Raw genomic sequence first — 21,443 nt, 5'->3', positions numbered from 1 at the left:
ATAGCACATGTAAATAGATAGCACATGTAAATACATAGCACATGTAAATAGATAGCACATGTAAATACATAGCACATGTAAACACATAGCACATGTAAATAGATAGCACATGTAAATACATAGCACATGTAAATACATAGCACATGTAAATACATAGCACATGTAAATAGATAGCACATGTAAACACATAGCACATGTAAACACATAGCACATGTAAACACATAGCACATGTAAACACATAGCACATGTAAATGCATAGCACATGTAAATACATAGCACATGTAAATACATAGCACATGTAAATAGATAGCACATGTAAATACATAGCACATGTAAATAGATAGCACATGTAAATACATAGCACATGTAAACACATAGCACATGTAAATAGATAGCACATGTAAATACATAGCACATGTAAATACATAGCACATGTAAATAGATAGCACATGTAAATACATAGCACATGTAAACACATAGCACATGTAAATACATAGCACATGTAAATACATAGCACATGTAAATACATAGCACATGTAAATAGATAGCACATGTAAATACATAGCACATGTAAACACATAGCACATGTAAACACATAGCACATGTAAATACATAGCACATGTAAATACATAGCACATGTAAATGCATAGCACATGTAAATAGATAGCACATGTAAATACATAGCACATGTAAACACATAGCACATGTAAATAGATAGCACATGTAAATACATAGCACATGTAAATACATAGCACATGTAAATACATAGCACATGTAAATAGATAGCACATGTAAACACATAGCACATGTAAACACATAGCACATGTAAACACATAGCACATGTAAACACATAGCACATGTAAATACATAGCACATGTAAATAGATAGCACATGTAAATACATAGCACATGTAAATAGATAGCACATGTAAATACATAGCACATGTAAACACATAGCGCATGTAAATAGATAGCACATGTAAATACATAGCACATGTAAATAGATAGCACATGTAAATACATAGCACATGTAAATACATAGCACATGTAAATACATAGCACATGTAAATACATAGCACATGTAAATACATAGCACATGTAAACACATAGCACATGTAAACACATAGCACATGTAAATACATAGCACATGTAAATAGATAGCACATGTAAATACATAGCACATGTAAATACATAGCACATGTAAATACATAGCACATGTAAATACATAGCACATGTAAATACATAGCACATGTAAACACATAGCACATGTAAACACATAGCACATGTAAATACATAGCACATGTAAATACATAGCACATGTAAATAGATAGCACATGTAAATACATAGCACATGTAAACACATAGCACATGTAAATACATAGCACATGTAAATAGATAGCACATGTAAACACATAGCACATGTAAATACATAGCACATGTAAATACATAGCGCATGTAAACACATAGCACATGTAAATACATCGCACATGTAAATACATAGCACATGTAAATAGATAGCACATGTAAATACATAGCACATGTAAATACATAGCACATGTAAATACATAGCACATGTAAATACATAGCACATGTAAATACATAGCACATGCAAACACATAGCACATGTAAATAGATAGCACATGTAAACACATAGCACATGTAAATACATAGCACATGTAAACACATAGCACATGTAAATACATAGCACATGTAAACACATAGCACATGTAAATACATAGCACATGCAAACACATAGCACATGTAAATACATAGCACATGTAAACACATAGCACATGTAAATACATAGCACATGTAAACACATAGCACATGTAAATACATAGCACATGTAAATACATAGCACATGCAAACACATAGCACATGTAAATACATAGCACATGTAAATACATAGCACATGTAAACACATAGCACATGTAAATACATAGCACATGCAAACACATAGCACATGTAAATACATAGCACATGTAAATACATAGCACATGTAAACACATAGCACATGTAAATACATAGCACATGTAAATAGATAGCACATGTAAATACATAGCACATGTAAACACATAGCACATGTAAACACATAGCACATGTAAACACATAGCACATGTAAACACATAGCACATGTACATCATGCTCTAGAGGATATTTACATTATAAAGTCTACAGATGAAATTATGGGTGCCATTATGGTGCCATCCGATGCGTTGTTATTACGATGCTGGATGTAATTACCAGCGAAACGTCATACTACTCAGATTGTAAATGTTGTGGATCCACTCTTCAACACACCGGTGGGCTGAAGTTGTAACTATTTAGCGTTTTGTTTACAAGACAAATCCCTTACTGATTGGCCGTGTTGGGTGGTGGAGGTTTTCGACACATGTAAAGTTACGCGATCTAACCCAAACACCTTTACTATGGATTATTACGACTATCTAGCAAGTCTGCGCAGTGTTTGCCAATGCATGCTGGAAAGTGGTGAATTTATCAGGTGAGCGTGAATCGTCCGCATCAATTACGCAGCGAAATACGGGCTTCTTACTCATCCCAAACAGGCAGACGACGTGAGCGTCACGGGGCAACGAGTAAACGTCAGCGATCTGGGTGAAGAGCACGCGATTACTGAACACAACGCAAGAGGGCTTCCTAAGTCAATGTCAAGCATTTGAACGCCCATTAATTATTCAAGTATGCGTCCAGCGGTGCTAAACGGTGACAGTAGGGGTCGCTTAACGTGGCGTCTTGAAGGCCCTGTTCAATGAGCATCGAGTACCCTGCGTATACGTTTTAAATGCTCCTTGCAACGGCATCGCACGTTGAACAGCAGCGGCGGACACAATGCCCGAATGAGATGGAGTTTAATCCACATCCTTCTCACGCCAGCCCAAAGATTTGTCGCGTGCTTAATGCTGAATGTTTTACTTATAGCAAAACCTCGATCTTTGGCGTTCTTTGTAGAGTGGTAACAAGCCAGTGTCGTGTTAAATCGGTCTCAAGTTGAATGTAAAAAATATGTTCAGATTCAAAGTGGGGTTGAACATGGTGATGGCACAGAAAGGGCACCAACAGTTACATTCACCTTTTTAACGTGGCTTTCACAAGTTCCTGAACTTATTCGAACATTTCACACTTTAACACATAGACGCTCCATTGTACAACTAAGTTGCATTTGGCTTTAAAGATATAATAATATTAATATAAACAAATAAGCCAGTGTGCATATATCACAATTCAGCTATATTTTCCGGTGGTCAAATCATACAATCAGCATGTGCCGATGGGCAAAGTAAGGTTGTATGGCACGTGTGTAGACGTTGTGACGTCACATGGCATCTATGATGTCATCGTGTGTGTACAAGTGTATGCAATGCGCAACCCTTGTCTCCAGGTCTGTCTCCTTTCTCCTGCTTACCTCCCCTTTATTGCTCTAATAAATACACATGTCGCTTTTAGTTCTCTCATCACTATCTCTTATTTATGTCTCAGTGGGCCATATCTCCTAGGGGGTCACTGCAAGATCCTTCATCGGCCAGATGTGGCCCGCAGGCCATCAGTTGAAGAGCTTTGCTGTAGGTCACACAGAGAGTATTCCATTAACAAGGACATGCGGATGCTTCTTGACTCTGCATATATGTTGCATATATAGAGCAGATATTCCAACCTCTTGCAAGACATCTGACTCGTGTGTAAGAGTAGGCCCAGAAAAACCCTGTACAGGGGCTCTCCAGAGCTCTCTGTAGTGTAGATCCTGCCACCAACAGTAGCCTGAGCAAGGTATTTCAGGGCTGCACCTTTATCTGTCACAATTCTGAAGACTGCCGAATGAAAATGGGGACTGCCCAGCTTTCACGTGAGCTTGAGAACATTTAAACTGCCCTTGATTGTATTATAATGCACCTATTTTATTATTTGACAGATATAAAAGCAGACATTCGACACAATCAATTTTCTCTGATTGCACCACCGTTTGAAGGCCATTCGAGGTTAAGTTGTGATTTTTTGTTCTAGATAACCACTAAAGATTGAGAGGTTGCTGAAAAGCTGGTGGGATGGCAGTGGCAACATCTGGCAACTTCCGTGTGAAGTGACGTCAAAGTGTGTGCAACTCAGTCTGGACCTTCCCAAAGAGGCGACTGACTCATTGGTTGTGTGTGTTTGGGACAGCACTGTGTAATTAGGGTAATGACTTAAAGGCGGATTTCTTTAAAAAAAAAACGGACATGTGAATATCTACACAAAATGACAGTTACACTCTGCGCAAATACCGTCAGCGCCACGAACGACAGCATGTTTGTGAGTACATCATTCTATTCTACCCTTGCGTTTGGCATGGTGTTCAGGAGATAAATGCCGATGTCGAGGTCTGCTAGCCGTTGGGCTTCGAGACTGGTGCCTTTTCCCGGCCACCTGCTTTACGCGTTGTGTCACCGTTGCCTTAAAGGCAACTGATGGCGTCATTGAGGCGAAATGGACTTGTGCAACGGGGAAAAAAGGTGAGAGCGTTGACGGGGAAACTCACATTCATCTGCAGTTTCCTGTGCCACTGCCCAACGAGCTGGAAGCCGGAGTTCAGGGCGTTGCTCGCCTGGTACTGGTACACGTTGTACCGTCCGGGGGCATCTCCGTTATCGTTGAACGTCACCGGCTTGCCGGTGCTGCCTGGGGTACAAAATTAAATTACAACTTTAATTTATGCGCAAACATCTCAAGGTCCCTTGCAGCAACGGTTGCGATAATAATTAACTCAAGAGAGACGAGAGAGATGGATGGGGGTGTACAATTCAAAAATAGACACGTACAAACAATTACAATTGTAGGCAGTCAATCGTAAGCGGAAGGTGAAAATGTAGGTTATGATCGAGGTCTCAAACAGCGGGAGAGTCAGTGATGTAAAATCACGTGATGGAGATAATTACAGACACAGAACCAGCAGTTGTAAATTAGAGACCCGCACACCGATTAGGTCTTAGCTAAGCAACTCACGGACAATCACCGAGACGAGGAATTTTTGAACATTCAGACATGGCAGACAGTATGTGTGTTTGTAATATTCCTTATATTTATTGTAGCATTCACTTGAAGTTTCTCTCCAAATTGCTGAAATTACATTACCATCATTATCCTTAATGAAAATGTAACAAATTGCTTTGTAAAATTATGCTTTGCACAACATTGTCAGAGACAGCCTTATATAATAGTGGGCCCATAAGAAATATACATTTAATAAGAGTTAGAAATAGCAAAAGAAATGACACAGAAAAAATAAGTAAAAAAACAGCTTAAATATGCTTATGACCAAGTGCCAAGAATAATGGGAGTGAGGTAGTAATGCCAATGGGCAACAGCTGATGTATATGAAAACAGAACAGTCCTTTGGTCTTGTTTGGCAGAGAAACTGGAATGTTGGCATCAAGATTTAGGCCTTGGATCAGTTGAATTCACATTAATATGAGATGTGAAATAACAACTGTGGCCAGGCCTTCAACATTGCTGCATCCCATCAGTTTGCACAACGAAATATGGGACGTGTGTATTTAGCATCAATATTGAACAATCATCACGAGTCTATATTTACGTAGAATGTATTATTGCATTAAAAGATCATGAGAAATAGCGATGGATTGGGGAGGCCTTCATCCACCAGTAGAGAGATCATGGCGATCCTCTGCTGACCCACCCTTACTGGACATCTGTGTTAAAGAGCTTCATAGCTCATCAGATTAATCCTCGAGGATAAATAATTATTCTCATAATGATTTATACTGCTAAGCTTGAACTGCTTCTCAAGACTTTTAAAGACGATCCTTCTTGGTTGGTGGACCTCTACCAATATATATTGGTTTAATGGTTTAAATGTTTAACGTTGTTTTAATGTTTTAACGTATTGCTTTCTTTAAAAGGGGCTTTATATTTGTATTTAGTTAAATGGCAGGAGAAAAGATATATGTTGCAGGTAAGTCACTCCAATGCCCCCACCTCCCAAGCTAGATGATGTACAATCGAGTTGAACAGCCATTATGCCTGCGTCATCCCCTAATTTATTTTAATTATACCACTAATCATAATAATCGCTGGTTTTTATTTGATCGCACATCAGGAAATAAGAAATTAGATCACACATTAAATGTAGAAAAAAATACATAACTGACCCCAGATGAAACCAGCCCACTCACAAAATGAAGACGCAATTTGAAGACAATTAAAAACATCCTTAGAAATGTCGATATTAGTCTTTTGTTAACAATGACCAACGCATTGCGCCTCCATCCCCAGCTCCAAACGACTCTCAGAGACAGCCAGAGAAGGCCAGCCGCGCAGCACACGCGCGCACAAGTGCAAGCTGCAATGTTTTGCTGGGGGTAATAAACCAATGGAAGTGGCGAGTTGCAGTTTAAGCATCGAAGTTCGCCTCGCAGATACTCGTCGGAGCAGCGCCACGGTGGCTCAAAGAGCTACGAGTCCTGTCCCCGCTCCTGATAGCATCTCACCACTCAAGCTGAGCTACGATGCTGGGTGCCGTGCGAACACGGGGGGGGGGAGGGAGGGTGAAGGTTGCACGCCGCACGCATCCAGGCTGAACGATGCACTCCGCCGCAGCACCAATTGTAGGGGGAAACACCTCGAGTCAGAACGTTTAGGACAATGCACGAGCAGATCTCAGGGGTTTTGGAGTCGACTGTGCAACAGACGTGGCTCCTAGCGGAAGGAGGAGGAGGTGGTGTGGAAGTGAATTGTCAATCCGCTGCCGGATGAAAGCCTTCCCCATGCCGTGTCAATCGCGGCGGGTTGTTTGGCCTTGCTGGTTCAGTGTGGACTGGTGAAAGGAGGAACGCCAGGACCAATTCAGAGATGATTTACCATTGGTGTTAGTCATGGATGGGAATCGAACACAGGTGACCAGGTTGATGGCACGGTGTGCCAACCTCTGTGCCATTGCTCCTCTCCGGTCGTGCAGGTGTGGTGTCACAAAGAGGAGACGACGCGTGGTGGTGATTCACTTGGTATGATTCATGATGAAGATTCAATTCTAGAATCCATTCCCCTTTGTCTCCATTGGTGGCTCTCTCATTTGTATTTCCCGTCGTTTACGTTCGCTTCAGATTGTTCTCTCGCGAGCATTTATGATCTTGGAGATAACGTTTGCATGTAATTCGTAAATGATGAGTGCTTATGCTGTATGCGCAATGCGATCCACGCGTCGTGAACCATTTGAAACAATTTGAAACAATTTTAATCGATTAATCGTTCCAAAGCTAATAATGTAACAACATTTGCCTGTGGTGACTTCTCAATCTGCTTTAGTGTGCAGGTCTTCCCCGTTATGGCCTACAACCCTCAGATGTGTTGTTCAGGTCGCAGCGTGTGGTGTCGAACACGCACATTGTACAGCACACGTGGTACAACCGAAACATACATCAGAGAGATGACATTTACTGGTAGGAACCTCCTGGTTACACCAGCCCACAGGGGATTATTGTGTCCGTCCGTTCGTCGTGGGTGGGGAGGGAGGGGCTTGGTGGGGATGGTGGACGGTGGGGAGGGAGGGGCTGGGTGGGGAGGGTGGGTGGGGAGGGGCTGGGCGGGGAGGGTGGGGCTGGGTGGAGGGTGGGAGGGGTTGGGCTGGGTGGGGAGGGGCTGGTCACCCCGTGGTGCCCTTATAAAACTCAACCTTTAACCTACTCACGCCGGCTTGTGCCCACCCTCACAGTCGGGCATATTTGCGGAATACACCACGCCGCCGTTGACCCTGGCCATTGACTGAGCAACCCAACGTTCCTACCAGCTCCCTCCGCAGGAATGTGTTTTATCACGAATAACGTTTTGTGATTTTTTTTTTGTGTAAAGTAATTGGAGACTAGATTCAGATTGACAACTGGCCTCATTTGAAAACCTGGTTAAATCTCACGACTCTAAAGTGTTGGTTAAGTGCCCGGACATAGGTATTCCTCCCTTCCTAGTTGCTTTTGAGATCAATTAAACATCTGTACTTATTATGAAAAATAATAATAAGTGTTTACCCTTTCTGGAAAAAAAACTGGTGTAAAAATGTTTAAACACCAAATAGATACCTTTTGCAAAAAATCAAGTCTGCATTAACCACACGTAAATCTTGACTTAAAGCTTTCGTGATTCCAGGAATTCATATTCTTGGGTCTTTCGGTAAATTCACGTAGATTGGTAACTGCTCAAAATTAATGCTCTACGAGGTAATTCTGTCCCGTCAGCAACAATGCACCCCACGTTACACATTGCGTGGGGGACATTGTTGTGATCGGAGGTGCAATGTTTTGCAAAAAAAACCTTCCCTGTTGACTCCAGAGGTCCCGTGAGGCTCTTTGATGAAGAGCGAGGGCATTAACCCCATAGCCCTGGACAAAACCCCAATATATCTCTCTAAAATCTCTTTCCTGTCCAAGTTCGCCCCCCTGCGTGGATAATTAGAAAATTAATGTATTAATCTAGAATTAATATATTATCCCTTTGGGGGCTGCACATCTCTGCAAATGATTTGCACAAATCTCCGTGTCGAGCTGGAAAAGGTTTCATCTAAATAATGTACAAAACAGAAATAAATAACTTTAAAATGTTTGTCTTGCTCGATGAGCACTGGCGACATTATAACACGGGTTGATATATGTGCACGGAATCAATTGCTACAGCTTATTGTCAGCTACTGTCTGCCCGCATGAAGCTTGCAACTTCACACGCGGGTAACGCGGGCGCAGGTAATCAATTATTACAGCTATTGCCAACCGCTGTCGTCCTTCACGAAAAAAAAACCCAGCGACTACAGAGCACACGAGATGTGAAGGCTGCGTCTAATAAATGATTACAGCTCATTCCTAACGACTTGCCCTGCTGCATAAAGGATGCCACTGCATAGCCCGCCCGCACGCCCTCCCAGGTGCCAGATTAATCAATTATTACAGCCCATTGTCACCTGCCGTCCTTCTTCATATAAACCGCGAGCACATACGCCGGAGCAGTGAAGGTGAGTGTGTAATAAATTGCCAGGGCCTATTTAAAAGCGGCCGTCTCCGGCGGACACTAACAGCGCGCACAGAAGACAGAGAGCTGCCACGTGACTACGCCATACCGATGAGCAGTGCAAGTGCCGTTTGTGAGTGCCTATTTATGGCCAGCGAAGCGCATCAGGGAATGTGGTGGGGCCAGTACCTTGGATACCTATCCACCCACAGCTCTCCCCAAAACCGATGCACACTTGCCAATACCGTCTGTCCGCCTGTAACGCGTGTTTTCAGAACGCGACTTTGATGTATTCGCCATCGCATCTACCCCTCCATTGAAGGAACGAAACAGGCTGGACTTCTCCACAAATCTGGCTGTCGCCTGATGAAGCTCCTTGTAATTACTGGCGAAACGTCGGACTCAGATTGTAAATGTTGTGGCTTGGCTCTCCAACACACCGATTTTGCTGTACTAGTAACACATTGGCATGGTCTGCTTACGTGAGAAACCTTAAAAATTGGCTGTGTCGGGTGGTGGCGGGTTTTACGACACATATTTCTGCAATCTAACCCCAAAAAACTTTATTATGGATGATATTGGTCGCGAAAGCCTACGCGTTAAACTGAATGTATTCGGGAACACTTTTTTTATAACGGAGATGCGAATTGGCTATAACGCGATTGAGTGAACAGAACTACATAGGAATAGGCAGTTGCACGGCTGCCTCGGCATAGCGTCACACAAGGTGGGATGCTGCTGGATGCTTCTAGACGCTACCCACGCGCCTCGGCCTTTGTTCAGCCTGCATACGCATCTCACGCGTTATCATCGCGGACTGTGCTTTACTCCTATATTATATATATCATTTATTATACCGCGATTTTTCCATAACGTGGTGCTCTTCAGGAACGCAACTACTACCGACATTATAGGAGACGTTTCAAGTTTCATGTATTAGGTATAGCCCTGTGAGCCATTCGGCTCTTGAATCGGGTGCAACCGCCCTGGTGCAGACTTGCCAATTCCAGCCAGGCGGGTGGTGTTGCACGTGCCTGTAATCCAGCACTGGCGGAGGCGGCCAGATGTTGCGAGGTGCCGTCATCATACCCTCGTGACTTGCCAAGAGAATGCGGGGCAAGCAAAGTGCGGATTTGCGTCGTCTGCCCATTCTGCACGGCACAGGCTGTGTTGTCCCCTCGCACGCGTGGGGGGTTTCTTCCCACGTTCGTGAATCGACTGAAAACACCTCGACATGTAGAGGACTGCAGAGCTTTGACAACTCCCGTGGCACCGGCTCACCGCCTGGTTGCCTTCCAAGCTCGTCCGTGGTTGCTCAGCGATTGCGAGATGCAATTTGCATGAACGCCACTGGATAACACTCGGCATTGCTATCAATTCTGCTAATTTGAGTGGAAGGCTGCCAATGTTTTTTTTTTACCATTTTACTGCGCCTACCGCGTTATCGTTCAAAAACATTTCGTTGGCGTGACTTTGGGTTTGAAAATCAGGATGGATAAAAGGGGTTTAATAATCGGGAGCCTACTCGTAAAACCTGTTTGGTCATCACGTCCGCTGATCTACACAAAGTCTGCGTGTGTCTAAAAAAAAATCACACCGCTTTTTAGAGCCTATTATAAAATGATGCGCAACAGAGAGCAGAACAAGGGATAGTGTTAATCATGTCCATGCACGTGCTTGTTTATTCATATGGCGACGTTGATTTACAAACGAGGGCGGCAAAGGATTTGGTACAATTTATTAAATCCTACAGCCTGTGGTGCATCAAGACACAGAAATTGCAACACCTCAGTAACAAACACCAGTTTCCACTGAATGTCCAATTACAAATAATGGTCGACGTACAAAAAAAGAAAGCAAAATCTGTGGCACGATTAATTATATATTAATATATATATTGCTGACAAGTACAAAGAGTAGCAGACACCTGGGGAGGATTGGTGTCCTTGAAATTGCACCGAGACACGGCGAAGATGAACCCATGTGGAGCCCTGTCCCTTCTTAGACAAAAAACGCAAAATGTTTTTTTAATACAATGTGAGAAAATAAAAAGTTTGTTGGCTTCATCTCTGCCTGGATTCCTGCCCCGGCGCGCGGTCAAGTGTCCGTGCGCGGTAGCGACGTCACCGCGTACATCTGCGTGATGACGTCACCCACATCTGCACGGGTTCCTTGGCACGATTGGCTACGTACGGCGCGAAAGAAGTCCGACACGCATGTTGACGTCACTCACCTGTACGCCCCTCCACCCCAGCCCGTGGATCCCCACGGCAATTGCGAGAGAGAGAGAGACGGGGGGGGGGGTGTGAAGGTGGGAGAGAAGCGGAGAGGTGGTGGGGCAGAGTGGGAAGGGCGTGAAACCAAGAGGGAAGAGAGAGGGAGCAAAACGGAAAGAGGTGAGCGACGAGCAGTGGGAGTGAGGATGAGGGAGGGACAAGAGAGAGACTGAGACGGGCAAGGGAGAGGTGGGAATGAAGAGAGCGAGGGTGAGAATAGGCGAGACCGGGAGAGATGAGTGGGTCAGATGGAGTGGATGGAGGAGAGGAATGCAGAGGGAGGGGGAGGTGGGGGAGGGGGCAGAGGAATAGAGACACATTTAGAGACCGAGAGAGAGAGAGAGAGAAATCGATATAAACTGGGACATACAGCACAGAGAAGGCAAGATAAAGGTGGAGAGAGACAGGGGCTCTAAGATAAAACACAAGTTTTGCTCGATGGCTGTCTCGGACAGACGAACGGTCACGTCCAAAGGACGTGCGGTTTGCAATTTTAATTCAATCTATATAATCACGAGTTGGAATTATGGACAATGGGCAAGACCAGTGGTGGCATGGCAGCAAAAGGAAAGAACGCACCAGAGGACGGCCACTGTGGAGATGGAGCAATGAGATCTGTCTATGTGCAGGAGTGAGATTGATTGTAGCATCACTGGACGATAAGAGATGGCGATGGAGCAGGTCGGCCTTCATCCCCCAGGGATAGAAATCAGCTGGTGGTGGTAATTATGCAGTGGCGGTGAAGGCATCGGTGCAGCCCTGCACAATTGCTCTCTCACGCCACTGCTCTGGAGTGTCCCCTTCTCGAGGGCATTTTGGCCTACTCTTCCACACCTCCCCAGACGTCTTGGCAGAGGTGGGAGTTGTCACACTTTATCCCACCACACGTGACCTGCCGATCGACTAACTGGTGTGTGAATCCATTTATAAATACAGCTGGGCGGATTGAAGCAGGGGATTTAATAAAACCTTCGCCATTGAGAAAGGGAGTCCACATTTTCTAATTGTATCAACTGCCGCGCTGGGATAACGCGTCTCTAGATTGCAGGTCGTGTGTTGCTAACCATGACACCGGGGCAGCATACCAATATTAATAATACTGCAATGCAACCAAAGAGGATTGTACTTTGTACATCACATTTTGGAATGCTCTTCCGATATTAGGAAGCCACTGGAGCTATGCCCTTTAACGTCTATACTGCATTGAAAATCATTTTTAGAGCTGCTTTCTGTGTTCGGTCTGTCCTTCCCCCGCACCTCCGATTAGCACGGTTGGCTACGTCAACTGCGAGAGAAGTTCCACGTCCATGCATATATGGCTTAATTGAACATGCAATAACCTACTGTCATGCTTCCAATACCTGTACTCGATGTCCTTGCTTTTGGGTGGCACATTGATGGGTACAATAACGATTCAGATGCTATATATATTGTATGCCACAGAGATGGTGCCGCGTGTGCGAGACACGCACGCCCACGTGTTTCTTCCCCGCACTGAAAGTCGCAGCGGGGTTGGAAGAAATGAAACAAATCCAATGCAAGGAGCCCCCTGCCGCGAGTGTCATTGTGCAGAAAATTGTAGCAAATACGAAGAATAAGAAAAAAGGTGTTCCTTCGCTCCCTCGCGCACATTCAACAAAATACAAATGTTGTTTTCCGAGGGCCACGCCGAATCATTGAAATGGATTTGAGTAATGCCACGTATAACGAGACTGGAGAGATGCACCAATGTCCTCTTTGTACTCGTAAACGCGCACATTTATATCACGAATGCTTTTTTAATGAGAACATCCTCCTGCGTCAAAATTGTGCTTCAACTTTTGTGTTGTTAGTAGAGGGGGGGGGGAGAGACCCCGTAACTCTTCACGCGCTGATTGTGTTTTTTCCATGGATATTTGACCCGTCTCTGTGCCGAGCAACTTGGGAACTGTGCCGAGCAACTTGGGAACTTGGATACACTCTGAATTGCGTCACTGGACACACAAAGACAGACACTCTGAATTGTGTCAATGGATACACGGACAGTCACTCTGAATTGTGTCACTGATACACAAAGACAGACACTCTGAATTGTGTCACTGATACACAAAGCCAGACACTCTGAATTGTGTCACTGGGCACACAAAGACAGCCACTCTGAGTTGTGTCACTGGGCACACAAAGACAGCCACTCTGAGTTGTGTCACTGGAGACACAAAGACAGCCAGTCTGAGTTGTGTCACTGGAGACACAGAGACAGCCACTCTGAGTTGTGTCACTGATACACAAAGACAGCCAGTCTGAGTTGTGTCACTGATACACAAAGACAGCCAGTCTGAATTGTGTCACTGACACACAGAAACAGCTGCTCTGTCCGCTGGCTTCAAGGCTATTCCAGAGAAGCACAACCATTACTCCTGTCCACACACACACCAACAGTCGTGACTCCTTCACTCGCGTCTCTGGGTCCTGCTTTACAGCCAATTAAACACCAGCCATCATTTCGTAGTCACACATGACCAACAAGCAGCCTCGGCCGTGCATCCATTATGCATAAGGTAACCTCTTTACTGATGCTGAATACACAAAGGTTAATTTATTAAATTCATTAGCTCACGTGGTGTACAGTATTACCTCGCTATTCACGAACTTGCATTCTGCGATTTTGGCTATCCGTAATTCGCATCTGGAGCATCATCATCACAATTTAAGGTAAGTTAATTTAATAACTATAATTTAATGTTAATAAAAGATTTCGTATTTACTTTATGTTCATAATAACAATGCTTTGCGTTGTAAAAATGTTCATATATTTACTAGCTTTTTTTGTATTAATTTAAGGTAATTCATTAAAATAAATATTTCCGTAGGCCACAAAATGCGCTATTCACGAGCACCTCCGGAGTGTGTCCCTCGCGAATAACGAGGGACACTCTCAATGTGTCCCCCGCGAATAACGAGGGACACTCTCAATGTGCCCCTCGCGAATAACGAGGGACACTCTCAATGTGTCCCTCGCGAATAACGAGGGACACTCTCAATGTGTCCCTCGCGAATAACGAGGGACACTCTCAATGTGTCCCTCGCGAATAACGAGGGACACTCTCAATGTGTCCCTCGCGAATAACGAGGGACACTCTCGATGTGTTCCACATGATGCTTGCGCAGCATCGAGATTAGGCTCAATTCCTGGTCGAGAATGCTGCAATTTTCTTCATGTTTTCTGTCTCATGCGAGTACAAAAAATACAAAAAAGCATCTCATTGCTCTGACAGTGATGTAATGTAGAAAGATACAAGAACCAGTTGTATTCTCAATATATATCGGTATATATCTGTTCCATTCCTTACAATTGATGTTGATAATTTAGATATTGTTTTAAATACAATCTTGGTTTGTGTTGCCTTGAGTGACTGCATCAGTTTGCACAGTCAAACGGCTTTCATAGCCTACAAACGCCAGGGGTAATGGCATTCGAAATTCATTTGTCATTTCCAGAATTTGCTCCAAAAAACGACAGTATCACCTCTCAAGTCAGTCTTCGAGTCAACAATGGTTTTGGAAGGTCTTCATCCAGCAGCGGACACGTGACAGTTGACAATGATAATTATAACAGAGCATGAACAGCACTGAAACTGCATGAAATATAATTACTTCCATTTTTTTTACCTTAATATGTTAGGTACACATCTGCAGTGCTGTTACCTCTATAAGACTGTTGATAGTTGTAGCAGTGACTCATTGCGCATGACTCACTCATGAACACTCGTGTAGGCGAAATGCTTAATTTGTTTGGCTGCGCATGAAAGCGATGGAATCTGCAAGATGAAGAGGAAAGTTTGCCATCTATTAAATCGACGAAATATGTGTAAGCAGACAGACAGGGAAAGGGGCATCAGTGCCACCCATCCTATCTGGTCACATGTTTAACATGAAAGCATTAAGAAAGACATTTGTTTTTTAGAGTGGATGGGAATCCACCTGCATTGGGAAAGGCACTGTATTCAGCGCTCACATTCCCCTCTGTTAAAGTCGTTCGCCTCTTTATTCATCTAAAGGTTGCTGGGTTTGAGCTACGGTGCAGAGAAGTGACAAATGTGGCTAGGCTCTAATTACGCGTGCAATTACAGAGTGTCTTTTTGTACAGGGGCTCGCTGTTTGGATGACAAATTGACTGGGACACGAAGCTATGACCTGTTGCTGTCTCATTCTGCCTGGCAGGTCATCCGCTAGTTCGTTTATTCATTCTTTTGTTTGCAACGTTCATTATTGCTCCGCCCTAGAGTTCGAGAGGTTTTCAAAGGCCGCACAGCGTTTATAATCAAGAAAACAAATACGTTATTTATCATATCGGATTAGGGGATATAGAAGGACCATTGAAAAATATTTTCCCATCTCAAAGAAGAAGAACTAACCCGGCCTTCATGGAGCATGTGTCCGCTATGAGGCCCATTTTGCATAAAGCAGATCTGTGGACTATATACGCATATCCGTTGAGATTATTCCGTGCTGAATTTTCACAATGCAGATTGGGTTTTTTTTTGTCACATTTCTCACGGTAACAGCACAAGACCCATTTTGTTGGTGTAAAAAATGATCGTGCAATGTCAGAGTGACATGGCACCTCGCGCTTGACACGAACACAATTTTTCTGTATTACTCGCAGCAGCGACAACTGCCCAATCAATCGCTCACTTGTGCACACGTGGTGATTCTAGCACCTGGATTTAACCTCATCAGCGAATCGGTCAACGCTCACTTTAATCACCAACACGTTATTGCCATTTCCAAAACCAGCCAATATGCTGTGGCATTTGTGTATTCTGAGCCTCGTATTAGCATTCTGAAATCAAGAAAATAAAAGTTCAACTTTTTTCCAATTATAATTCTTTCTTTTATACTTTAACTCAAATTGTGTTTGCCCAGATTGTACACACAAAATCACGTGCCTTATTTTTTTTATTACAATTTCCAATATATGAAGAAAGCAAAGTTCTCTGTTCAATTTAGTAAAACAAAAAAATTGAGCCCTTTGTCAATCTACGACTGGATGAAGATCTCCACCATGCTGTGTTGAAATTGAGGTTGACTATACTTGCCCACAATAGTGAGAGTAGATTGGATAAAATACAATAACACATTCCTGCGGAGGGAGCTGGTAGGAACGTTGGGTTCGTCGGTCAATGGCCAGGGTCAATGGCGGCGTGGTGTATTCTACAAATATGGCCGACTGTGAGGGCGGGCACAAGCCGGCGTGAGTAGGTTAAACGTTGAGTTTCATAAGGGCACCACGGGGTGACCAGCCTCTCCCCACCCAGCCTCACCCCTCCCACCCCCCACCCAGCCCCACCCTCCCCACCCAGCCCCTTCCCACCCTCCCCTCCCCGCCCAGCCCCTCCCTCCCCACCCAGCCCCTCCCTGCACGACGGGCACAATAATCCTCTGTGGGCTGGTGTAACCAAGAGGTTCCTACCAGTAATTGTGCTTAGTTTAGATAGCACTTGCTCTCTGGTCGCCAGATTCATATTGAAATGTATTCATTATTGCATCGCCATCCCTCCCCCCCCCACATTCAATTCAATCACATACGTTACATACTATTGATAATTACAACGCAAAAAAACAAAAACATGTAATTCTAACACAATTCAGCTGAAAACTAAAGCTTTTTTAAAAATCACACTTCAATTTTAAATGTCTTTCATGCCTAATGTTGTTCTATGATTCTCTCGCAACTGTTTACCGTAACATGATGAAACAATGTACAGTCAAAATTAGGTAGCGAAGAGGAAGTCGATGATGCTAAAGATGATGATGAAGCAGGAAATGCATTAACAGCTCATAAATTATTTATCCAGATTTGTCTCAAGGCATTACACAATATACACACACGCTGCACTAAAGGACCTAACAATAATTCACTGTGTGGGCAGTTTGGCCCTGTTTTCCCACAAGCAAGGTTCAGAGTGAGTGGCCAACCTTTTGTAATGAGCGTGTCTCTGCCTGCAACCATAGCAGACAGTCTAGAGGGATATTGATTGGCTCCTCCAACCCCATCCGAGTGAAATCAATTAACAATTACATTGTGAGTAAAAAAAGAATGAAAAAAAGCATCAGCCTCATATCTTCTCTCTCTTTTCTTTTAGAGACACTTGAGATGTCTCAACCGGAAGATTACACTAGCACACATTGCGAGCTCGTTTTTTTTCACGAGAAAATTATCTCAAGAGTTCTATTTAAATTGTTTACAAACACGCTTACAAATCTGTTAGCCTGTATAGTAAACATCAATATATGACCAATTTTGTAATTAAATAGATATATTTTTTTTTTTGCAAGGCATGTAATTATTCACGCCTTGCACGATGCACCACATTCTCATGATTCGCGATCGTGAATAGATGTATTTACTAACGCAGTGCATTTAGAACCTGTGGTGATATCCATAGAAGCTATGGCGGTATGAATGCATATGATTTGGAAATAATTGATTCATATATGTACCATTCCATGCATTGATTGTGATCGTGAGGATTCATCTTAATTGAAGCACGATTACGTCCCTGGTGATAACCACCGAAAAACATATTCTGTCGTCAAACAATGTAAGCATTGTTCTGTGGAGGATCGTTGGCCAAATCATTATAAAATATTTGGTACACATGAGGAAAACAGTGTCTGGAGAAACCTCATACATACCCTTTGAGGCCTACTTTCTGTACTCTCTCCGTGAATCATCCCAGTGCCATCTAGTGCATTAATTAACAGGCATGCACAGCCCAGGATATTGTTAAATATATAAATTATATGTAAATTATAACGTGGTTATGATTCTGCCATGACACTGATTTTACATCTCTCGCCACTGATGCGAGCCGTGGCTAGGACTCAAACTCGGCTCACCGCGTGCAAAGCACAGTGCGTTCACCACCGTTCCACTGCCCCACCATGTTGTAGTAAACTATAACCATGAACGTGTGTTTTCGTCAGGGGGGTTTAAAGCAGGTAGTCTCTAATTTGATGTGTGTGTGCTCCAGTTTATATATATATGCGAACATTGCTTAACATATGTTGAATATATGAGGTCATTATTATAATTTCTGCTGTTTACAGCACGGATTATGCAAACTCACTGGACCGCATCCCATGGACAGATGTGTTTTTTAAAGGTGATCTGCACGGCACGCAGGAAACACGGGCCATGTTCACTGCCGGGAATACGATCACGAAATATCATGGGCTACTTAAGTAGTCGCATCTCCCTTCCCATCCAACTTGGTGCATCAGTGATTCTCTATTATTGAATTAACAACAAATGCAAACTAAATGTGTAATGTATTCCCTGCAGGAAAATAAATGCCAATGGCATTATGCCGTGCCACGCGTATGTCTGCATATATATAATTACCGCGAAGATGTAGCGAATAAATGAGGTAATGGGGACGATGGATTGTTACATCACAATACCATGAGAGATGGCATGGGGAGGCCTTCAGCCAGCAGCGGATCGTTCGTGGTTGACGATGGTCGTGGTAAATAATTAAAACCGGGTCGCCACCGTGGCGAGATGTTAACGACCTCGCCTGGTATACAAGGAGGTCGTGGGACCCTGATGCATGCTCTATGTTTGGAGTTTTCACGTCCTCCCTGTTGTCGTGTGGATTTTTCTTTTGGTCCTCCGGTTTTTCTCTCCAGATTTAGCAACATTGTTTTAGAGCATTTGGCTGCAATACATGTACACATGTATAAGCCACTTCGTTGAGCTATTATTTGTGGCCAGGTCGCTAAGAAAGAGCTACATAGCTCAGTGGGCCTTATCTGTGATTTTTTTTTATATAGTTTTACAGTACATAGATGAATCGAGCCGGCGTGGTGCAAGAGGACTGAACTTGCCTCACAATACAAACATCATAAGTTTGAATTCCAACCAGGGGTTGTAGCAGTCCATCATCCTTGTGGAGATTTAAAAATTTCTACCACCTTTTGGAAGCTCATTAGCAGTTATCTCTTAAAAGGACTGGCCCCAACACAGGAATGCGACAAATCCACAAGTGACTCCACGCTTTTACGACTTTAAGTTCTCTACAAGTAGTGCAACAACCTTGCCAAATTGCTTGTTTATCGCAAGCGGTACCGTGATCAAATATAAACAGATCTGTTACTGCTGCAACATCACGTAGCGTTGTTTTTTTTGTGACTGCGTTAGCATGGCGAACTTTTTAAAACGTTGACTTTGTACACGGCAACAAAGTGTGTTGCACTCAGCCGAGGCCAGGCAAGTGTGAAGTTGACAGCTTTAATGCGGAAGGCGCAATATGCCTATTGTGTGGAGACCAAAACATGTCAGCAATGACTCACCGATAATCTAAACATCCCTTGTCTTGCTGTGTGTAATATATATATGTAAATGTGCATGATGTATACATGCCCCGACATCAATGCTCCCTGTTGACAAACACGGTGAAGTATGGTCAAATAAGCCTATCGCCCACGTGGCATGGGGAGGCCCTTATCCAGCAGTAACTTGACTAAGTGCTGTATGGACACTGAGATCCCTGGATTAATTGTGCCTTATAAATCTAAAATATTATTATTGAAATTGTAATTTAATTGCATTTTAAAGTATAATACATCTAAAAAACACGTAAAAAAATCATCTTTAAATCATTCATCTGATCATGGCTGCATTACCTTGCAGATCATTATTTCACCAACTAGCCGAGCCTATGAAGTGTGGTGATGCACAGCAACCAGCCGAGTGAGTGTGCTGCATTTGGTGTGTGTGCCCACAAAGTAATTTCCATAGTTCTGAAAATACTCATCGAAGAGTGCTTGAGAAACATTTATGAGCAAGCAATGGCAAACCCATACACTACATACGTAGTCAAAGTCAAGCCCTTAAAAAAAGTGGTCTCACAATTAGATGTTTTGACTTAGGTTAAGTGAATGTCACATAGTCTTGGTTCTTTCGTTAAAGTCATGTAGAAGGGAAATAATAAAATAATATAAATCAATAAAAATTATCACGACGTTTCGACTGCAACACAAGCAATCGTCATCAGGTGTGAAATCCACAGCAAGAAAATTTGAAAAAAGTGGCGGTTTTTCCTAACGTCAGCACCAAGGACAGCGATTTGGCAGTTTGCCAGATGGACGAGTCCATCTATGTACGAAAAAGAGGAGGGGGGAGCAGAAAATGGAATGGGGTCTGAAAGTGAATGTCACATGTCCGCTACTGTGTGAAACGTGCTCCACAGTGGAACGTAACAACAGCAGTCACGTGGAGTGTAACCCCAGTGCCCGATTATCCAAGTAGCAAATGTAGCTACATATGCTACGGGCCCCGCACTTTCAAGGGCCCCGCGCTAAATGCTTTCAAGCTATCAATTCCGGTTCAGTGATTCTGCACTTGCTCTATTACTATAGTGCTATACCACCTTCAACTTTTATCAACGACTGGGTGTTTAAGGTTAGCGATTTGTCGAATTATCTGGCTCTATAGCAAATAAAAAAAATACAATTACTTTACTGTGCAAGTAAAACATGTACGTGTTTTAATATGTACGTGTTTTTCTTTTTTAATCTAGAGCCCCTTTATAACATTTGCTACAGGCCCCGCACTAGCTTAATCCGGCACTGAGTGTAACGATTGTATCCTAGCCCTTGGTTCTGTCCTTTTTGCCCCACCGAATGGATAAAACGGCACGTTAACCTTACACCCTGGAGATGTCACTTGAGTTAGGTTTAAAATGCAATTACACCATGCTACATGCGATAAGGGATCCAAGTGTGAGCCCATATTCGGCATTCCCATAGGTACGTACGCATGTGTGTTGAACTTCGTTTGCACCTTACGAAGCCAACTGCGCTAATCGGAGGTACAGGGGAAGGACAAAAAACTAAATGCAAAGAACAGTTCTCAAGAATCTTGACGTAAAGCTTTCGTGACTGCAGGAATTCATATTCTTTGGGTCTTTCGGTAAAATTACACCCATCTGAAACCTTTAAAACAGTCTGCTTCAGCAGCTTTCCCCCTCTGTTTTCTTCCTGATGACGAACGCTTGTGTTGCGATTGAAACGTCGTAGTTTTTTTGTTATTTTCTTTGAACATATCTACGTGACTTTACCGAAAGACCCAAAGAATATACTTCTCAAGAAATTAGTTTTTAATCTAGATTTAAAAGTGCAT

General features: G+C 43.3%; 1 protein-coding gene across 1 annotated transcript in view; it reads right to left on the bottom strand.

Moving 5' to 3' along the window:
- LOC144944279 (metabotropic glutamate receptor 8-like) overlaps positions 1 to 21,443 on the bottom strand; it is a 262,753-nt gene that overhangs the window by 81,796 nt on the left and 159,514 nt on the right. The window contains exon 7 of the mRNA XM_078872301.1: positions 4,531 to 4,670. Coding sequence (XP_078728427.1) covers positions 4,531 to 4,670 — 140 coding nt within the window. The remainder of the gene's footprint in view (positions 1 to 4,530; positions 4,671 to 21,443) is intronic.

This window comes from Lampetra fluviatilis, chromosome 34, assembly GCF_964198595.1.
Source record: "Lampetra fluviatilis chromosome 34, kcLamFluv1.1, whole genome shotgun sequence".
NCBI lineage: Eukaryota > Metazoa > Chordata > Hyperoartia > Petromyzontiformes > Petromyzontidae > Lampetra > Lampetra fluviatilis.
Note: the sequence above shows the minus strand (reverse complement) of the source record. Positions and strands in the feature narration are given on the sequence as shown.